The sequence below is a fragment of the Aotus nancymaae genome, unplaced genomic scaffold, assembly GCF_030222135.1.
Source record: "Aotus nancymaae isolate 86718 unplaced genomic scaffold, 86718_ANA_hifiasm-v0.15.2.pri h1tg000092l, whole genome shotgun sequence".
NCBI lineage: Eukaryota > Metazoa > Chordata > Mammalia > Primates > Aotidae > Aotus > Aotus nancymaae.
In genome coordinates, this window is record NW_026988507.1 from 6,601,241 (window position 1) to 6,620,673 (window position 19,433).

Consider the following 19,433-nt stretch of genomic DNA (forward strand, 5'->3'; position numbering starts at 1 on the left):
GTTTAACTCTCATTTCTCTTAAAGCACAACAAAAACATTTTAGTTGTTAGGATATCTACCTTAAATGCTAGTAAGATGTCCAAGTTTTTAACTTCTAAGAATAAAAGATGACATAGCAGAGAAGAGCTAAAATAGGAGCTAATGGAAGTCTGTTTATTCTATATTAAGAAATTTCTAAATGCAAAAGCTTTACAGTAAGAAACTGATTGTCTTATATATGAAAAAATCTTTTTCTGTGAAAGAAAGAGTTCTAGGAAAGCAGATACACTTACAAGCAAATTGAAGGATAGTAATAGCAAAATCATGGGATTATGTTAAACTAAAAATAAGTAAATGAAAAACTTGGTGATGGAATATGGGTTGTTGTAATGAATATTTATTTTGAGTTTCTTATTCTATATTATTTTAGAGGACTGTATAAACCATAATTATTGCTGTCTTTGGTGTCCAGCCAGTTCAGACCTTCCTCTTTCAACAGCACTTTGGAGTTACACGTTATTCCTTACATAGGACTGAATAGATCCTGATTTTCAATACATTGCCTATTGCTGAAATATTACAGAATTATTCAGTGACTGCAGTAATTCTTATATTATAAACTCGTTTTATTTTATTTAACATATATAAATGCCAGATACTATTCTGACCACTTAACTTATTTTTCTCATGTCATATGATAATTGAATATTTATATACTGCTTTAAACCTTAAAAAATTAAAGAAACTTCATAGATATGTAGAGTTCTGTGCCATTTTCTTCTCTTATTAGCTTTTCCATTACCAATTAACACATTCAGTCTCTTTCCTGCTACCCACACTAATGTGTTAAAACACTTCAGACTGCCTGCAAATATTCTTTTCTTTTTAAAATTTTTTAAAAAGTATTTTAAAAAGTCATTTGCTCACTCTACATTTTTGAATTATTTACTTCAGTAAACAATTCCAAAACTTTGCAGATAAATCATTCCATTCTCTCTCTCTCTTTTTTTTACCTTTTAAAACATTTAATCAATATTGACAGCCAATTCTGCAATTATTTCTAAGTAGTAATACCAATGGTTAAATGCTTCAAAATTTAGTTCTTACTTTATGATTTGATAGTGTTTTCCATTTTGATGAAATACAAATGAAATTTTTCAGGTTTATCATACTTAGGTACCATGTGTGATGCTTCACAAAGCTGCTTAATTAATGAAGAAAAGGGACTCATTTCCGCTTTTACTATAGCCCATGAACTTGGGCACACGTAAGTACCTTCTGTCACCTCCTTAATGTGCATTCTATTTATCTTTGCACAGAATGCCTGAAATTCCATCTTCAGTTGAGTAATTAGCACCTTTGTTTCTTCATAAAATGTTATTAATTTTTTTTCCCTGAAATGCTAACTCTGGCTCTTTTGTGATCTATGTTAGGTCAGACAGGCTGCACAGATCAACAGACTAAGCAAAGAACTAGAACTTGGGAATTGTTTTATTTCCTTTACTGTATTGGATACATGACAAGCACTTCTGGCTCTGTCTCTTGTTATCCTATATATGACCAGGTACTGTCCTCTACCATTTTATAGGAGGGCCTGCATGGGCTCCTGGTTCTGGGGGACTCCCCCAAATATTTGTAATACCAACTCAGTTCTTTCTCTCAGTAATGTGCCTCAGCAAAGGATATTGCCCATGGGAATTTCTTAGTTACTAAAAGATTTTTTTTTTCACTTTTTCCATAGTTGCTCATAAAAATTTGGGATTCTCTTACCTGTTCCTGCATTACTGAAAAATATACTGGGTTCTATGTTCTAAGGATGGAGGCTGTGATTTCTCATGATATTCTTGGAGCTCCCATGGAAAGTCAGAAACCCCTACAAATATATAGTCTGAAGAAAGATTCTAAATGTACACCCCAGAACTCCTGGTGTTTCTTTGTTATCTGCTAATAAGGACCTGAGTCTAGAGTTGCCACTCGTAATTTGATGACATTTAATTTCCTATTCATGCCTTGAGATATCATTAGAACATTCAAGGGGAATAATAATTTTAAATGGAGATAATTTTTAGTAAACTATCATCTCTTCAGTTCCATTTTTGCATAGTTATGTCTCATAATCATCAACAAGCTACACACTTTATTTTGTAAGTTGTTTATGAAGTAGGGGGATAGATGAGCAGAATATACTGTGGACAGTAGAAGTATTGCAGCAACATCTGGGTAGTGCTATGTCCTGCTTTACAAGGCTGCTAACCAGTAGGAGACAATTTTTGCAGATAATGCCATCTTAGATATTTGTTTTCTTCCTTAGAAACTCTTTAGGTGTCTCTAGTATATAGGTAAGTTGTTTAATTTTAAAAATGGTTTAAATACAAATTTTAGCAAGCAAGGATCTGAATTAAGTGGTTTCAGTATTCCTTCTAAACTTGAGCTAATACTTGAGTTCCCCCCAAATTGCACAGGATCTGCTGCTGACCTGCTGATTATTTAATATTTAAGTGATGAAGATTTGACTACCCTTTAGGAATGTTTTTATTATTCTAGTTCTGTTGAGCATCACTTAGGAAGTATGGACCTGAAATAGTATTTATTTCATATAAAATAGATGGGTACTATAGAATGATGAGAACTGGGGATTCACAAAGTTCTTGTGATATTGTAGCAATAGACAAAGGTCTAGAATTTAGTGTGGTATTATCTTTACCTAATCTTTATCCACACACATCTGCTGGGATATCCATGTTAAACCTGCAGGCACTTTTATGTGAATGCTGTGGTCCATATTGTGATGTGGTGCAACAGAGTCCAAATATTTTGATTGTGTAGACTCAGATGCCATATCATCAGACTATAATATTTCTCAGCCATCAGGTACTTCTAAATATGAACACTGTAAGGCCTTATGGAGAGATGGATTTCAAATTATGATATAAGCAGATTTATCTGTATTTTATGTTATAGTGCAAATATAAAGGATCTGTTACTAATATTGTATGCATCTTTTGATATCCCTTTTAAGTGTTTATTTTTATTTTTAGACTTGGTATTCAACATGACGATAGTCCTAGATGTAAAGAAATGAAAATTAAACAGTATCATGTAATGGCCCCTGCTTTAAGTTTCCACATGAGTCCTTGGACATGGTCAAAGTGTAGTCAAAAATATATTACCGAATTCCTAGAGTAAGTAAATTTATGTTAAATAATTGAATATGTTTTCGATTATAAGATTTGAAATTGATATTTTTAAAGGTGGTTTAATTTATGTTTAGCTTTTTCTTGTTTAAATTTATGTTAAATTTCACTGTACAAATGGGTGTTTAAAAATAAGAAAAGAGTTGTGTGTATATATATAATTTCACTCTTTAAAATAAATATTTTCATTGTAGTCAGACCTAGCTATTATTTTTCAATCTGGATTCCTTCTTGTGATGAAAACTATGTTTGATGGGAGACTTAATGGGAATTCCAGTTTCCTTATATATGTTTGAATTTTTTCTGAAGTTACTAGGTAACATTTTGAGAGAAATTTGAGTGGCTCAAGTTTGAGGTACCCTTGAAGGACAGAGAATAGCTAAAGTCAAACTGTGAATTATTTTGATAGCTCTCTAAAGCCACAGAGATGCTGAGTCTCTAACTTTGCATACTCTTTCAGGAGTTCTTTTTAGCTCTGAAGAGAGTTAGTAGATCCAGGTTTTCCTTGACTCATTTCTCCACTTTCCTTCAGGTTTCTCTGCTTCCCAATTTATTTTATTTGAATGGCGTTTCTTTCTAAGTCACTGAAACTTTTCCAAAAGGCAAGCCTGAGCTCTTTCCCAGTCCATCTTTTTGTATAAATGTAACACTACTTCACTTCTTCTACTGATATATTCTAATCATCAATTTTACAGCGTTAGTATTTTCTAATTTCCTCTCTCTTATGAAAACTATGGGAAAATATAAACTCATGCTTTGGAATATATGTTTGTAAATATATTCTCAAATTATAACCAACAGTGATAATACTTACTTCTATGGGAACTTGACTTAAAAGCACAACTTATACTTGCTGATCTGTACAGAATTGTATATAGCTTTGTTCAATTATTTAAAATACTGATATGATGTGTAAAAATATCAATGGTGTACTTTTCTTTTTGGAAGGGGGTAATATTTTGATTTTCTTCAAAGAAGATTTTTAAGGTTACATGTTCATCTAATTGGAAAATTGATATTTTTCCTTTTAGCCAGTAAAATCTTTCCAAAAAGATTTATTTTAATTATTGCAGTGGGATAAAGGGTTGATTTTAGCCCAATTGGAATAGCTGTACAGTTTTCTGCATACTGAACCTTGCATGGTAAACTAAGAGTAATATATATATTTCTCATGTTTTTTCCTAAGTCATTCAAACATATTGTGTATTCTGATAGCAAGTTAAAAGATACTACCACTCTCAATTTACAGATGAGGAAACTGTAGTTCAGGGAGATAGGGAGATTAAAAAATTTGTCCATGGCCATGCATCTTGGCAATTGATGGAACCAAAATATAAATTCCCAAAGCCAGTGATCTTGATTCTGCTATACTCCCACCTTGAAAGACCTCTTGAGGTGGAGACAGCATAAAACTTTTTGAAAGTCCTTTTTTGTTGTTGTTGCTGTGTAGGGCTAGAAATATACTTTTTCAAGTGATTTGAAAACTTATTTTTCCAGCATTTTAACAATTGGTCATTACACCTGAGGCATTATTATTGGAGAGCGAATTAGACCAAAAGTGTGATATGGATATATATTTAATAAATAATGTTCTGATGAATTTGTGTTTATTACTTATAATTTTTTTAAATTGCCACCTTCAAGGTGTTTGTGGGGATCAAGTGCAAACATGCATATTAAAGATCCTTTGTAAACTGTGAAGTCATCTTTATGTGTAGGAACATTGCTATATTGATATTGATGTGAGTTGGTTTTTTAAGTTATGAATAAATACTGATATTCTCTTTGAAAGTAAAGAATTACAGAAAATGTGAAAAAGAATCATACTAGAAAGTATCCATGTGTATTCACAATATTGTATTTCTGTCATTGGTACAGTTCTGGTAATGCAGAATGTCTTCTTGACAAACCAAATGAAGAAATATATAATCTGCCTTCAGAACTTCCTGGATCACAATATGATGGAAACAAGCAATGTGAACTTACATTTGGTCCTGGGTCAAAAGTGTGTCCTAAGACGGTAAGAAAAATTCTTTTCATTTGTTTGAAAGCTACCGTAAAGTTATACTTAGAATATATTTTAAAATGTATGTTTATTCTCTTGAACAGAAAGTGAACTAAATATAGCTTTTAAGTCTGATAATTTAGTATTTGTCAAAAAGTGATAAGAAAAGGAAAATTAAAACTTATTGACTAGTTATTATATGTCAGGTACTGTTTTGGGTACTTAAAAATTATCTTTGTTAACTCTCACAAATTCCTATGAAGTATTTTCATTTAGAAAATAGGAAAGTTACATAATTTGAAAACTAAAGGCGTTGCAATGTTTATTTTCAAATGATATTATTTTGAGGTTAAGGAGAAAATATAGATAGGTGTTTTGAATCTGAATTGTTTCAAAGGCACCAGGAATCTAGCTAATAATAGAGTACATTTTCCTTTACATATATTTGAATCCCAAAGAACTAAATTTGGGAGCATATTGTTTAGTTTTCATTGAGCTATTACTTTATAATATTTTGATGATTTTTCATAGATTAGACACTTTTAATTGTCATTGAATTAGTTGATCCTAACACTTTTATTGGATCTATAATTATGATTTTCTTTTATATGGGGATAAATTTAGGATTTAGTTTAGAATAAATGTCACTGCTTTGGTGAATCCTTGCTTTACTCTTCCATGTAGAGTACTCATTCAGTTTTTCTTATTCCATATATACTTTTGCTTAATTGCTTCCCTCCTTACTAGATTATGAGGATCACTGGACCAGGAATGTACACTTACTCAGTCATTAAAATAAATATCTACTCCTAGTATTCAGTTCAGGATTTGTCACACAGTACATGCCACAAAATAAATGTTTATTGAATATTGAATGAATTAATTAAGTAAAGAATGCAGGACAGGCAAAGCTCATTTCATATAGTTACTATTCTTCCTAAAACCTTACATATAGAATCACAAATTTCTATAAGCCTTTAAACATCCACTGTGAAGTGGGGAAGGTTTACCTTAATATATCATAATAAAAGATACATTTCTTTCCAATCTGATTTAGACACTAAATAAACTTTGAATTTAAATTCAGAAAAAGAAAGGAATTATATTGAGTATAGCTCATATGACCTGCTGTGAACTTTTGTTTCTTTTGAAAACTTCGGAGCCCTTTGTTCAAAAGTTGAAAGTAGGCATTATATTCACAAAATAGGTAACTTCAGTATACATTATACATTATTTCAATGCTGATTATTCATACATTCCACCATTGTATCAATAGTGGCTTTTGGCAACTTCTTATGAATAACATTTAACAACAAAAAGTTCTTTAGAAAAATATCTTGTAAAGAGAAAAAACATCTCAAATAATTTTGAAAATTTCTACTCCAATTCATATCTCCTATCAGTGTATGAAGAAATTTTTTTAAAAAATGTTTTTAGGAAAATGTCAGTTTTATGTGTTTATAAGAAAATCAATGACTAGAACTTACTTAGTAAAAAAGTTCACTGATTAGTTTCAGCTTATATCATAGAACCAGGAAATAAATCAATTTATAAACCAATATGTAATACTGAATTGAACCAGTGTTGTGGTGCTATCCTTATGCTGGCTTGCCTGCCTTTTGTTACTCTGCAGAATACATGCAGGCATCTGTGGTGCACAAGTGCAGAAAGAGTTGACAAGAGCTGTTTAACTCAACGTGTGCCACCAGCAGATGGAACAGAATGTGGTCCTGGGATGGTAGGTTTTCTCCAAGGGTGAGTCTTGTATGAAGACATTATCCCAGGATGTGATTGCTCTGCATTTTAGCACTCTGTTCATTATTTGCTATCAACTTTTCTTCAGCTGGTTAATGTTATTGCCATGTTTGTTTGCTATAGTACATTGTCAACTGAATTAAATTTATAATTTTATCCCATTTCTAAGCTATGGCAGATGAATACTAAAGTTTTCTATAGTTAGCCTACAAATAGTTACATGGATATGTAGTTATCTATGTATATTATATTGTTGTTTTTAAAATTGTTACATTTCTAAGCTATGGCAGATGAATATTAAAGTTTTGTATAGTAGCATATAAATAATTACATGGACATATAATTATCTATATATATTACAATGTTGCTATTAAAATTGAGGACAGACATAACAGTCCTAATATTTTGGCAAATTCTCCAAATTCAAGAATGTTTCCATTTCATACATTTTTTTCCTTAAAATTCAGTTAATACAATTGAAAGTTTTAAGTGGCTTCTTTAGACCTTTATTGTTTCTAAGTGTATTAAGATGCATTATACCCCTAAAATCAACAGCCTACCATGCTACCTCTTTATTATTCCAACAGTCATTAGCTTATCTAAAGCTGTTACCATGATGTTGAATGATAATGCTCACTATGATAAAGAAAAGTGTCATATGAGAGGATGAAGTCATAGTGAACTTTGGTGCTCCAGGACAGCCTCAGTGGCCAGTGTTGACTACATTAAGTGTTTAGTCTGTCAGCATCTCTAAGCACTCTCAGTGTAAAAGGAACACTTCCTTAGCAATGGATTGGCTAATTCTGCCTCTCTGTTACCTTCGCATTAGCCAAAAAGATAAACTTCTTAAAAATAAGGTCAGTTCAGTAGCTAAACTTGTGCCCTTATCACCTGTTGCTTCATTGAAATATTTCTACCAGCTATTGCTTTTCTCTTGAATCACTTTTGCATCAAAAGGCATGTGTTTCCTATGAATGTTGCTCACATCACAAATTAATTGGTTAGTAATATTTTATTTGGAACTTGAAGTTTTGTAGCAGCTGAAGTACTCATTGAAATCATCTAACACACTAATAAGCTTTTTGTAATTTTAGGACTAGAGTTCTAGTGGGCTTTTTCAGTTCAGCTGGCTTTGAATTTTAAAATTTGATCACATTTCTATTTGGTGGTTAAGAATTATTTAAAGGACTTTACTTTTTTCTCAGTTCCTGTGACTAGTATTAGAAGATGCTTTTTGACTAAAAGGGTCGCATTTGTGAGAGTGACTACCTGAGGCTGAGCAGAAGAAAATAAAACCTTTTGAAGTATGAATGCTGGGCTGCTGATATTGGTGCATTTATGCTCTAAGATGTTCACCTGATTAAAATCCAGGATTGGCACTTCCTCTGTTCCGTAGCAACTTTTCAAGTTATTGTATGCCATAAACCTTCAGGATTGATTGTCTGTTGCAAAAGTAGTGATTGATATATTTACAAATATTAGGAGATGTACTTTTTATAGCTAATTTATTAGTAGTCTAAATCCAGTTAGGGCATAAACATGAGTTTTTGGAATTAAGGTGTATATAAGTATAATGCATAGATCTTAGGTATACAGTTTGATGGATTTTAACAAATGTGGATGCACATATAGCCAACATCCCAGTAAAAATTATAACATTTCTATCACTTTTAAAAGTTCAGTTGTGCCTCTATCTAGATGATTTTCCTTCCTTCCAGAGAGAACTCTTGTTCTGATTTTTATTTCCACAGATTAGTTTTTTCTTGTTCTTGTTGTAAATAGAACTATACAGTGTCCTCTTTTTTGGAGGAGCAGGATGGGACAGGTGTCTTTCGTTCAACCTAATATTTTTAAGCTTCATCCATATTATTGTGTGCATCAGCAGTTCATTCCTTTACACTACAGTATAATTCAACTATGTGGATATACCATAATTTGTTTATAAATTCTCCTGTCAATAGATATTTGAATCATTTATGGTGTTTGGTTATTATGAATAAAGCTGCCATGAGCATCCTTGTACAAGTCTTCTTGTAGACATATGTTTGTGTTTTTCTTGGAGTAGAATTGCTGGATTATAGGGTAAGTGTACATTTAACATGATAAGAAAGTGCCAAACCATGTTCTGAAATATGTGTACCATTTTAGACGCCCCCCCGCCGGCAATGTAGGAAAGTTCCAGTTACTCTGTATTTCTTGCTGACTTTTGATATTGTTAGTCTTTTTTAAAAAAAATTTAGCCATTCTAGTAGGTATAAAATGGAATCTCATTGTGGTTTTAACTTGTATTTCCATGATTATTATCAACCTTGTATATATTCTCATGTGCTTATTGGCCATTTGAATATTTTCCCAATGAGATTGTAGGATAGGCATGGTTTTATTAGGATTCAAGGTAAATGTGATGAGATACTAAGATGTACTTTAGAGCAAATGCAGATTAAATGCAAAGGTGGTATTTGGGGTAGCATCATGTGGATTATAATAGGTATAAATTCCCTTTTTAAAATTAATTAAACACAGTGAACCCCTGTATATTTAGCGGTATTCAGTATTAAATGGACCTTTTACTGAAGGGACATTTGAAACAAATATTCTATAATTTTACCTTAACCTTCTTCTTTAGTCCCTTTATCTTGTGACTATCTAATGAATCTGTGTGCTGAATGCTTTTGGTAGTAAATCAAGATGTGTGAAGACATGGTGAACCCTTCTGATAATGAGTTAATTTTACAACATGGTGAATAGTATAACATTATAATGTCTTCATGCTCTAATCTCTCAAATTATTTTTTTAAACAGCAAGGATTACTTAAATTATTTGTGAAAGATGCTTACAAAGTACAATGCACATAGTACATTATGAGTTTTTTTTTCCCTTCTAATATGGCTTTCTGATATTGAATGACTTTTTCTAATGGAGAGCACAAAGCATTTTTGCTGCTATAATCTTGGCTATGGGATTCATTCAATCAGCAAAGATTTATCAAGGGCCTACTATGTCAGGCACTATTTTGTCATTTTCTTCTGTTAATGTAGGATACATGAGTTAACAAAACAGACAAGACCTCTGTCCTCATGTAGCTTAAGTTCTAGAGGGAGACTAGAATATTACAAATAATTAATATAATAGTACCATCAAACTGATTGGTGCTATGGACAAGAAAAATAGAGCAGGAAACTGATTAGAAGTTTTATGGTAGGAGAGAGCAGATTGCAATTTAAAATATGATGGTCAGGACAGATATTATATGCAGTTACCAAATTAGCTGTCTTAAAGGAGATGGGAGGGTTAGCTATGAGGATATCTGGGATAAATGAGTTCCCAAAAAAAGGAACAGCTGAGGTCCTAAGTCTGGAGCATGCCTGGGATGTTCAAAGAAGAGCAAGTAGGACATTTTAGCTGGTGTGAAGCAAAGAGAGAAAGAGACTTGTAAGGAGTAACTGAAGGAAGATTTCCTAGGGCATTGCAGGTGTGAAAGAAAAATATCTTGGGCCCTTTCAAGCTGGGAATGTCTCAGGACAAACTTGCCTCCTATTCTAGTCAAGTCATCCCTTTGCTCACAGAGATAGATGCATATTCTGATTGCTTCCTTTGGAAATATTTATCAGAAACCCAAAAGAATGCAATCATCTGTCTCTTAACCTACCTGTGATGCAGAAGCTCCCAGTAGGGGACCCTGCTTTGAGCTATCTCCGCTCTTCTGGAGGAAACTGATGTACTTCTTACATATCAATTGATGTCTTATGTCTCCCTAAAATGTCTAAAAACAAGCTGTGCCCTGACCACCTCGGGCACATGTCAGGACTTCCTGAGGCTGTGTCATGGGCATGTCCTCAACCTTGATAAAATAAACTTTCTAAATTAACTGAGACCTGTCTTAAATTTTGGGAGTTCACACAGGCCATTGTGAGAACCGCACATTTACTCAAAATAATGAAGGATTTGAATGGATTCATACCAGATTTGACTTGGTTTAAAAAGAGATCATCTGGCAACTGTGTTAAGGCTAAACTATCGGGGACAAGAATGGAAACACACATCTACTTAGCTATTTCAGTGATAGAAATAAGGGATGCTAGTGCTTAAACCAAAATGGTAGCAGTGGGATAATGAAAGATCAATTTTTGATATATTTTAAAAGGAACTAGAACATTTATTGTAGCTAACGTATCAGATCTGGAGTGTTCAAAGAGGAGAAGAGAAATGATGACTAGATTTTTGGCTGAACAACTTAGATCGACTCAGTAAAAGCAAGTTTTGAGCTGGGAGGGCAGGGGTTCTGTTTTGGATATGCTATGCCTATGTTTGAAATGTTTATTAGACATTCCAGAAAATAGTCATAAGTAAGTAGACATATATATGAGAGTAGAGTTTAGGAGAGAGATCTGGACTAGAAGTGACTGTTAAGAGTAAAGAATTAAAAAAACAAGATATGAGCCTGGAGAGACATTCCAACATTAAGTTGTCACAAAGAAGAAGAGAGTTTAGGGGAGAGACCTTGACTAGATGTGACTGTTAACGGAAAAGAATAAAAAAACAGATATGATCCTGGAGAAACATTCCAACATTAAGTTGTCACAAAGAAGAAGAAGAAGAAACAGCAGAAGAAAATGAGAAAAAATTAATTATGAAGGAAGAAAACCAAGTGTGTAGAGCCCTGGAAATGGAGAGAAAAAAATGTGTCAAAGAAGAAGAGTGATTAATTGTGCACATATTACTGATAAGGAAGACAGAGAATGAGAATTGGCCATTGGCGACCTACACGTGAACAGATTCATGGAGGAATAGGATATAAAAACCTGTCTGGGGTGGTTATGAGAGAGTAGACAGGGAGTTAAAAAATGAACATGGACAACTCTTTCAAGGAGAAGCAGGGCAGTAGCTGGTAAGGGCAGTGAGATCTAAGAAAGATTTTGTTGTTGCTATTGTTTTTTTAAAGTAAGAGAAATAAGAGTTGTATTTGTATGTTGAGAATAATCTAGGAAACTACTCCGCAAATTATCTGTAGTAAAAGATCGCTTTTTTTCTTTTTTAAAATTTCTGATTATTTACAAACTGCTACTTTTGTACAAAGTAATAAATATGATTGACTAGGAAAATGAAATGGAAAAAGGACACTCAAAATATATGCCAGATTTTTCTATGGAAAATAGTATGGCCATTCCTCACAAAATTATTAATCAAACTATCATATGATCCAGCTATTCCACTTCTGATATATACCCAAAGAATGAAAAGCAGGATCTCAAAGAGATATTTGTACACTCATGCTCATAGCAGCATTATTCACAACACCTAAAGGTGAAAGCAGGAATTCAAGACAAGCCTGGCCAACATGGCAAAACCCTGTCTCTACTAAAAATACAAAAATCAACTTGTTGTGGTGGTGCACACCTGTAATGCCAGCTACTCGGGAGGCTGAGGTGGGAGAATTGCATGAACCCAGGAGGCGGAGGTTGCAGCGAGCTGAGCGCATGCCACTCTATACTCCAGCCTTGGCAACAGAGCGAGGCTCCATCTCAAATAATAATAAAAAGGTGAAAGCTACTCAGTATCTATTGATGGATGAAAAGACAAACAAAGTGTGATAAATGCATACGCTATGGTTTGAATATTTGTCCCCTCCCAAACTCATATTGAATTTTAGTTGCCAATGTAACAGTATTACGAGATGGGGCCTGTAAGATATGACTAGGGCATAAGGGCTCTTCCCTCATGGGTAGGTTTAATGCCTTATAAAAGGGCCTTCAGGAGTGAGCTGTCTCGGCCCTTCTACATTCTGCCCTGTGGGGATCCAGTATTCTCTCCCTCCAGAGCCTGCAGCGTGAAAAGTCCTATCTTGGAAGAAGAGAATGGCCTCATCAGACACCAAACCTACCGGTCTTGACCTTAGACTTCCCAGATCTCAGACCTGTGGGAAATGAATTTCTGTTATTTATAAGTTATACAATCCTGGGTATTCTTATATAGCAGTACTAAATGGACTAAGACAACATACAATGGAATATAATTCATTTTTAAAAAGGAAGTTCTGACATATGGATGAACCTTGGGTATATTACACTAAGTGAAATAAGCCAGTCACATGAAGACTAGTACTATATGATTCCAATTATATGAAGTATCTGGAGTAGTCAAATTCATAGAAACAGAAAGTAGAATGGTGGTTATGAGGAGGTAGCAGGAAGGACAAAATGGGAGTTGTCGCTTATTGGGTATAGGGTTTCAGTTTTGAAAGATGCAAAAGTTCTGGAGATTGATTGCACAACAGTGAATATACCTAACACTATTGAACTATGTACTTGAACCTGACTAAGATGGTAAATTTTATGTTATGCATGTTTTGCCACAATTAAAAATAAACACAAGCCAATTTTAAAATTATTTATTTAGACATAAAATTTCTCTGTAAAAATCTTATAAAAATTTCTAAATGCTTTATCTGAGCTTGTGTTATCTTCTCTCAGTCTGGTAACTAGTTCATAGACTAGCATGAGTGCATGGCCATACTTTGATTAGCTATCCCTGAAATGATGATGATGTAGAAGAGATGAGAGAATTCTGGAGTGATGTTTGGTGTAGTGAGAAGGGATGGGATTAAGTGCACAAGCAGAGGGATTGACTTTGGGATCCTGAGTGTGCCAGTATGCTAACAGGCAACAAGGCTGAATGTATGGGTGCAGATGCTGTTGAATGGGTAGAACAGGTGGTGGGAGACTGTGGGTAGACTCTTCTCTAAGTTTCCATTTTCTTGATGAAAGTAAAGAGAAAAGATTGTCATTTGAGACTTTGGATAGGATAAAGTAGAAAGCTTTTTATAAGAGTGGAAGAGTGAATAGGTACTTTGAGTAAAAAAATAGAAGCATGGAAATATACCTTATTAACCCAGTATTTGGTTTCTTCTGTCAAAAATTACCCCCCATATTCCATTTTACTATTTAATTTTCCCATCCTCCCCAATGATATTCTGAATCTTAAAGCCAAGAGAAATATTATATTCCTTTTGTATTTCATAGATCTTACTCAGTGGATAGGAAATCATCATAAAATTGTTTCAAATGTAATCACATTTCTGAATTAATGACAACTTGCTTCAAATTGTTTAGTTTGTTCTTCTATGCTGCTATTATAATTTTTTGATGTTCTAATTAGAGATGGCATTATTTCTTTTTGTGTTTATTATTTTTATAGCATTGCCTCCGTGGGCTATGCATAAACAAAGAAATGGAAACACATCCAGTAAACGGTGAATGGGGACCATGGGAACCTTACAGTTCTTGTTCAAGAACATGTGGAGGTGGAATCGAAAGCACAACCAGGCACTGTAACCGTCCTGAGTATGTCTTTTTTATGTCACTATAAATTAAGATTATCTCAAGGCACCAGAAAGTAAACATCAGTTTCACTCACTTCTAAAACTGGAGGTCAGTCCGTAAGTTTCTGAGATTCAGAAAACTTTTGGAACACGTTAAGCCATGTTTTAGTAGATTCAGACATTTTTAAAAGACCTTAAATAGATTAAATTTTATAATCTGAACTGAGATTTATTTTCTTCATTTTTTGTTTTTTAATTTAGTATAAATTTTGAGGCATACTCGTAAATATGAGTGACAGTAATATAATGGCATCTTCACATTTACTGTATGCCTAATGAAACATCCTGGCTCCTTTCACTTATGTTTTGGATCTTCTGGACAACATATAAAGTTTGGCTACCAATTTTTTTACTGTTTTGTGCAGTATGACATGATATTTTCTTCTCTCTGCTCCTTGGTTATAGATGCATCATTGTTTTTAGCTGAATAAGTACTGAAGCATATCTTCCCCTCATCAAACTATTTAAAAGAGCTTAAATATTGCATAAATATTTTAAAATAATGTTTCTGTTGTATATATGATATATAAGCTGGTAAGCAATATGATACTCTTCAAGTATTATCAATAAGGAGTTTTAATGCAGAAATGTGACATACTCTGAATAAAATCTAGTTTATTTACATTTTAGGATAAATTATACTAGAAGTCTTTATATTCCAAAAATTCCACAAACAAATTTTATTTTCCAACATAAGTCAAACTAACATGGATATAGATTGATACCATAAAACTCCTTGAACTGCGTAATAAATAAGATATACATGACAAAGATGCATATATATTTTCTTTTTATTTAACATGGTATCTGCCTTTGTTATTGTCTTTGGTTCACTACATGTCTTTTTTCTTTCCAGAAAATGAGCAAACCCTTTTTTGGAAGTTTAAGAACAAACTTCCATTGTTAGTTTCTTGTTAGTTAACCTAGCCAAGAACAAGATATCATTTTTGCCCTCTATGCCTTACTGTCCACGCTAAGGTGGATATTTTTGTGGTTAATTATCAATAGAATTGCTTAAAACTCATGTAACATACTTCTGTTAAAAACAAAAAGTGTTAGTGGGACTTCAGTGGTTTTCTAGATCCTGGAAAAGAATGAAACTTTTAGAAGTAAGTGGCACAAATAATGTTGTACTGATGAGCTTTACGATGTCATGAATTTGACTAGGCCAAGAAATGGAGGAAATTACTGTGTGGGCCGCAGGATGAAATTTCGATCGTGTAATACTGACTCATGTCCAAACGGCACACAAGACTTTCGGGAGAAGCAATGCTCTGATTTTAATGGTAAACGTGTGAACATCAGTGGTCTTCCCCCTAATGTAAGGTGGCTTCCAAAATACCGTGGCAGTAAGTAAATTATGCTGTTTCTTTGATGTAAAGTTTTCTGAGACATAAGAACACATAGCTTTATTATTATACATTAAAAATTTGACCTTTTTCTCTTTTACAGTTGGCACAAGAGATCGTTGTAAACTCTATTGTGAGGTTGCTGGAACCAGTGATTTCTACCTATTGAAGGCTATGGTTGAAGATGGTACTCCTTGTGGAACTGAAACTCATGACATCTGTGTTCAAGGCGTGTGTATGGTAAGTAACTATAAGTTTCCATTATATTTAAAGTGACTTTAGGTTCAAGGCATGTGTATGGTAAGTAACTATAAGTTTCTATTATATTTAAAGTGACTTTAAGAATAATTTTTTAATTTACATAACCAAATACTACTTTTACTATTTCAGTGTATGTTCTTGGCATTCCAACAAAGCAAGCTTTGTTATCATGCTGTCTATAGGAGTATGGCTAGCCTTGTTACTGGGAATTCTCTGTCATCAAGAATGACTCAACAAAGCATTAAGATAAATTTGCTGACTTTCTGTGGTCTATTGTACTCATAATCACAATAGGAATGAGGTCAGCTTCCTAAAAAGATAGATAGAAAATAATAGGATACAAAAATAGTAAAGGGATTTTGCTATGTTAAGTGTAACCTTCTACAGTAATGTTTTCCTTGTCTGTTAAAACTATTGATATCCTTCCTTCCTCTCTCCAGCTGTCACTTATTTCTCATGTACATTTGACAATCATTGATTGAGTAGCTACTAGATGTCAGATATTGTTCAAGTCACCAGGATAAAAGGTTGGAGCAAAGAACCCCACTTCCAAGATGGTCACAGACTTGTGGGGGAAATAGGCATATAAACAATTATAATGTAATGCTAGGTCATCTGCTGTAGCATAGAGATATTGAGGAAGGAGTGTCTTATTTTATGGAGAGGTGGGTAAAGGATTCAAAGAACCTTTCATGGAGGGTGTGAGACTTGTGGCTAAGTATCGAAATGAGTAGGTTTTAGGAAGTGAGGAAGTAAGGGAGCAGAGTTGGAGTTAGGGACTAGCAGATGGTTGTCAAATGCACTTTTTTCCTTAACTCCTTGGAAACACATAGAAGGATTTGAAGTCAAGGGAGAGATGTGATTCGATTTGCGTATTGGAATCTTCAAACCATTAGGTTTAGAAGATTGGAGACAGGTGGTCCATTTAACAGGATTCTAGGTCAGAGCAGATGAGATGCTGAGTTAAAGCACAAGCATTGCAATGGCGGTCTTGAGAATGGAGCGTAAATTTGGGAACTAGGATAGTGAATGTGGTCCAAAGAATAGAGTAAGTGTACTTCTATGAGATAAACTTTTTTAGATTCCACATATGAATGAGACCATATGGTATTTGTTTTTTGGTGCCTGGCTTATTTCATTTAACATAATGTCCTCCAGTTTCATCCACCTTGTCACAAATGGCAAGGTTTCCTATTTCTTTATGGCTGAATAATACACAATTTTGTATATAAACCACCTTGTTTAAATTCATGCAACCATTGATGGACACTTAGGTTGATTTCATACTTTGGCTATTGTGAATAGCACTGTGATAAACATGGGAGTGTAGATATCTCTTTGATAAACTTATTTCATTTCCTTTGTATATATACCCAGTAGTGAGATTGCTGGATCACATGGTAGTTCTATTTTTAGCGGATATTATGTGCTGTCACCACAAAAATGATAACTATGTGAGTTGTGCATTTGTTAGCTAGATGTAACTATTCCATAATGTATATATATTCTTGAAAGCATCATATTGTTCATGATAAAAACATATAATGTTATCTGTCAATTTAAAAATAAAAGATAAAAACTAGTTTAAAAATGTGAGTATAATCCTATGAATATACTCCTTTGGTTAAAGTGGACCTCTATAAGGCCAACTTCATCTCCCCATAAACAAACATCTATTACGTTATCTCGGTGATAAAGGCCCTTCACTCAAAGAGCTAATGAGATGTTCAAAGAGAGTTAAAATAATTTAAGTTGGAAACAGCTTAAATACTGAAAAGGTTACTCAGTGGAATGTAAAAAGCTGTGCTTTATCTAAATCAGCAGCATAAAGTCATATGAAAATGCAGAAGTTGTGATGAAGATTATCTGAACATATAGAGGCATACTACTTTTATAAAATATACACTTAAAATTTTGATTTTGAAAATATCTGCCTTGTATATAAAAGAATTCATGAGGCTTAAGAAATTTTCTTTACAGATCCCTAAATTTAGGGGGTTATTCCAAACAATAGAAAGAGTTATTGCAATGTATGCAGAGAATAGCTTCTGCATGGAGAGGAGCTGCATTTGTTTTTTGAAATTTCTGGAACAAACCATCTGTCTACTTGCATGTTCATTCATTTATTCATTCATTTTTAAAAATAAACACTGTTTATTACACTGGGTATTGGTTTTAGAGAAAATGTTACTTTTAAGTGTTTATTTGAAACTAAGATTATTTGCAGTGTTCCAAGGTCATGAGTTAAAATAATAACCATGAAAGACATCTTTTTGGAGTATACTAATGTATTACTTACATACTCATACTTTAGTCTCTGAATTACATTTCTTTGAAGAGTGGTTTTCTTTTTTTTGTGATAAGAACACAACATAAGTTTTTATTCTTATCAAATTAAAAAATATACAATACAGTATTGTTAATCATAGACACTATACTATACAGTAGTTCTTTAAGACTTATACTGTACATCTGAAACTTAAAAAAAATATATATATATATATATATTTTTATTGCACTTTATGTTCTGGGATACATGTGCAGAACATGCAGGGTTGTTGCATAGCTACCTACATGGAAATGTGTTTTGCTGACTTCATCCCCCCATCACCTATATCTGGCATTTCTCCCCATGTTATACCTCCACAACCTCCCTGACCCCCGCTGTCCCTTCCCTATTCCCCCCCAACAGACACCAGTGTGTGATGCTCCCCTTCTTATGTCCATGTGTTCTAATTGTTCAACACCTGCCTATGAGTGAGAACATGCGGTGTTTGAATTTCTGTTCTTGTGTCAGTTTGCTGAGAATGATGGTTTCCAGATTCATCCATGTCCCTACAAAGAACACAAACTCATTATTTTATATAGTGGCATAGTATTCCATGGTGTATATGTGCCACATTTTCCTTGTCCAGTTTATCATTGATGGGCATTTGGGTTGGTTCCAGGTCTTTGCTGTCGTAAACAGTGCCACAATGAACATTCGTGTGCATGTGTCCTTACAGTAGAACGATTTATAATCCTTTGGATATATACCCAGTAATGGGATTGCTGGGTCAAATGGAATTTCTATTTCTAGGTCCTTGAGGAATTGTCACACTGTCTTCCACAATGGTTGAACTAATTTGCACTCCCACCAACAGTGTAAAAGTGTTCCTATTTCTTCACATCTTCTGCAGCATCTGTTGTCTCCCGATTTTTTAATGATCGCCATTCTAACTGGCATGAGATGGCATCTCAATGTAGTTTTGATTTGCCTTTCTCTGATGACCAGTGATGATGAGCATTTTTTCATATGTTTGTTGGCCTCATATATATCTTCTTTTGAAAAGTGTCTGTTCATATCCTTTGCCCACTTTTGAATGGGCTTGTTTGTTTTTTCCTTGTAAATCTGTTTTAGTTCTTTGTAGATTCTCAATATTAGCCCTTTGTCAGATGTGTAGATTGCAAAAATTTTTTCCCATTCTGTTGGTTGCCTGTTCACTCTAATGATTGTTTCTTTTGCTGTACA

General features: G+C 33.6%; 1 protein-coding gene across 1 annotated transcript in view; it reads left to right on the top strand.

The window, feature by feature from the left end:
• Nucleotides 1–19,433, top strand: part of ADAMTS20 (ADAM metallopeptidase with thrombospondin type 1 motif 20) — a 207,427-nt gene that overhangs the window by 81,108 nt on the left and 106,886 nt on the right. The window contains exons 8-14 of the mRNA XM_012459057.3: nt 1,141–1,246; nt 3,018–3,161; nt 5,052–5,193; nt 6,812–6,916; nt 14,129–14,274; nt 15,480–15,661; nt 15,765–15,901. Coding sequence (XP_012314480.2) covers nt 1,141–1,246; nt 3,018–3,161; nt 5,052–5,193; nt 6,812–6,916; nt 14,129–14,274; nt 15,480–15,661; nt 15,765–15,901 — 962 coding nt within the window. The remainder of the gene's footprint in view (nt 1–1,140; nt 1,247–3,017; nt 3,162–5,051; nt 5,194–6,811; nt 6,917–14,128; nt 14,275–15,479; nt 15,662–15,764; nt 15,902–19,433) is intronic.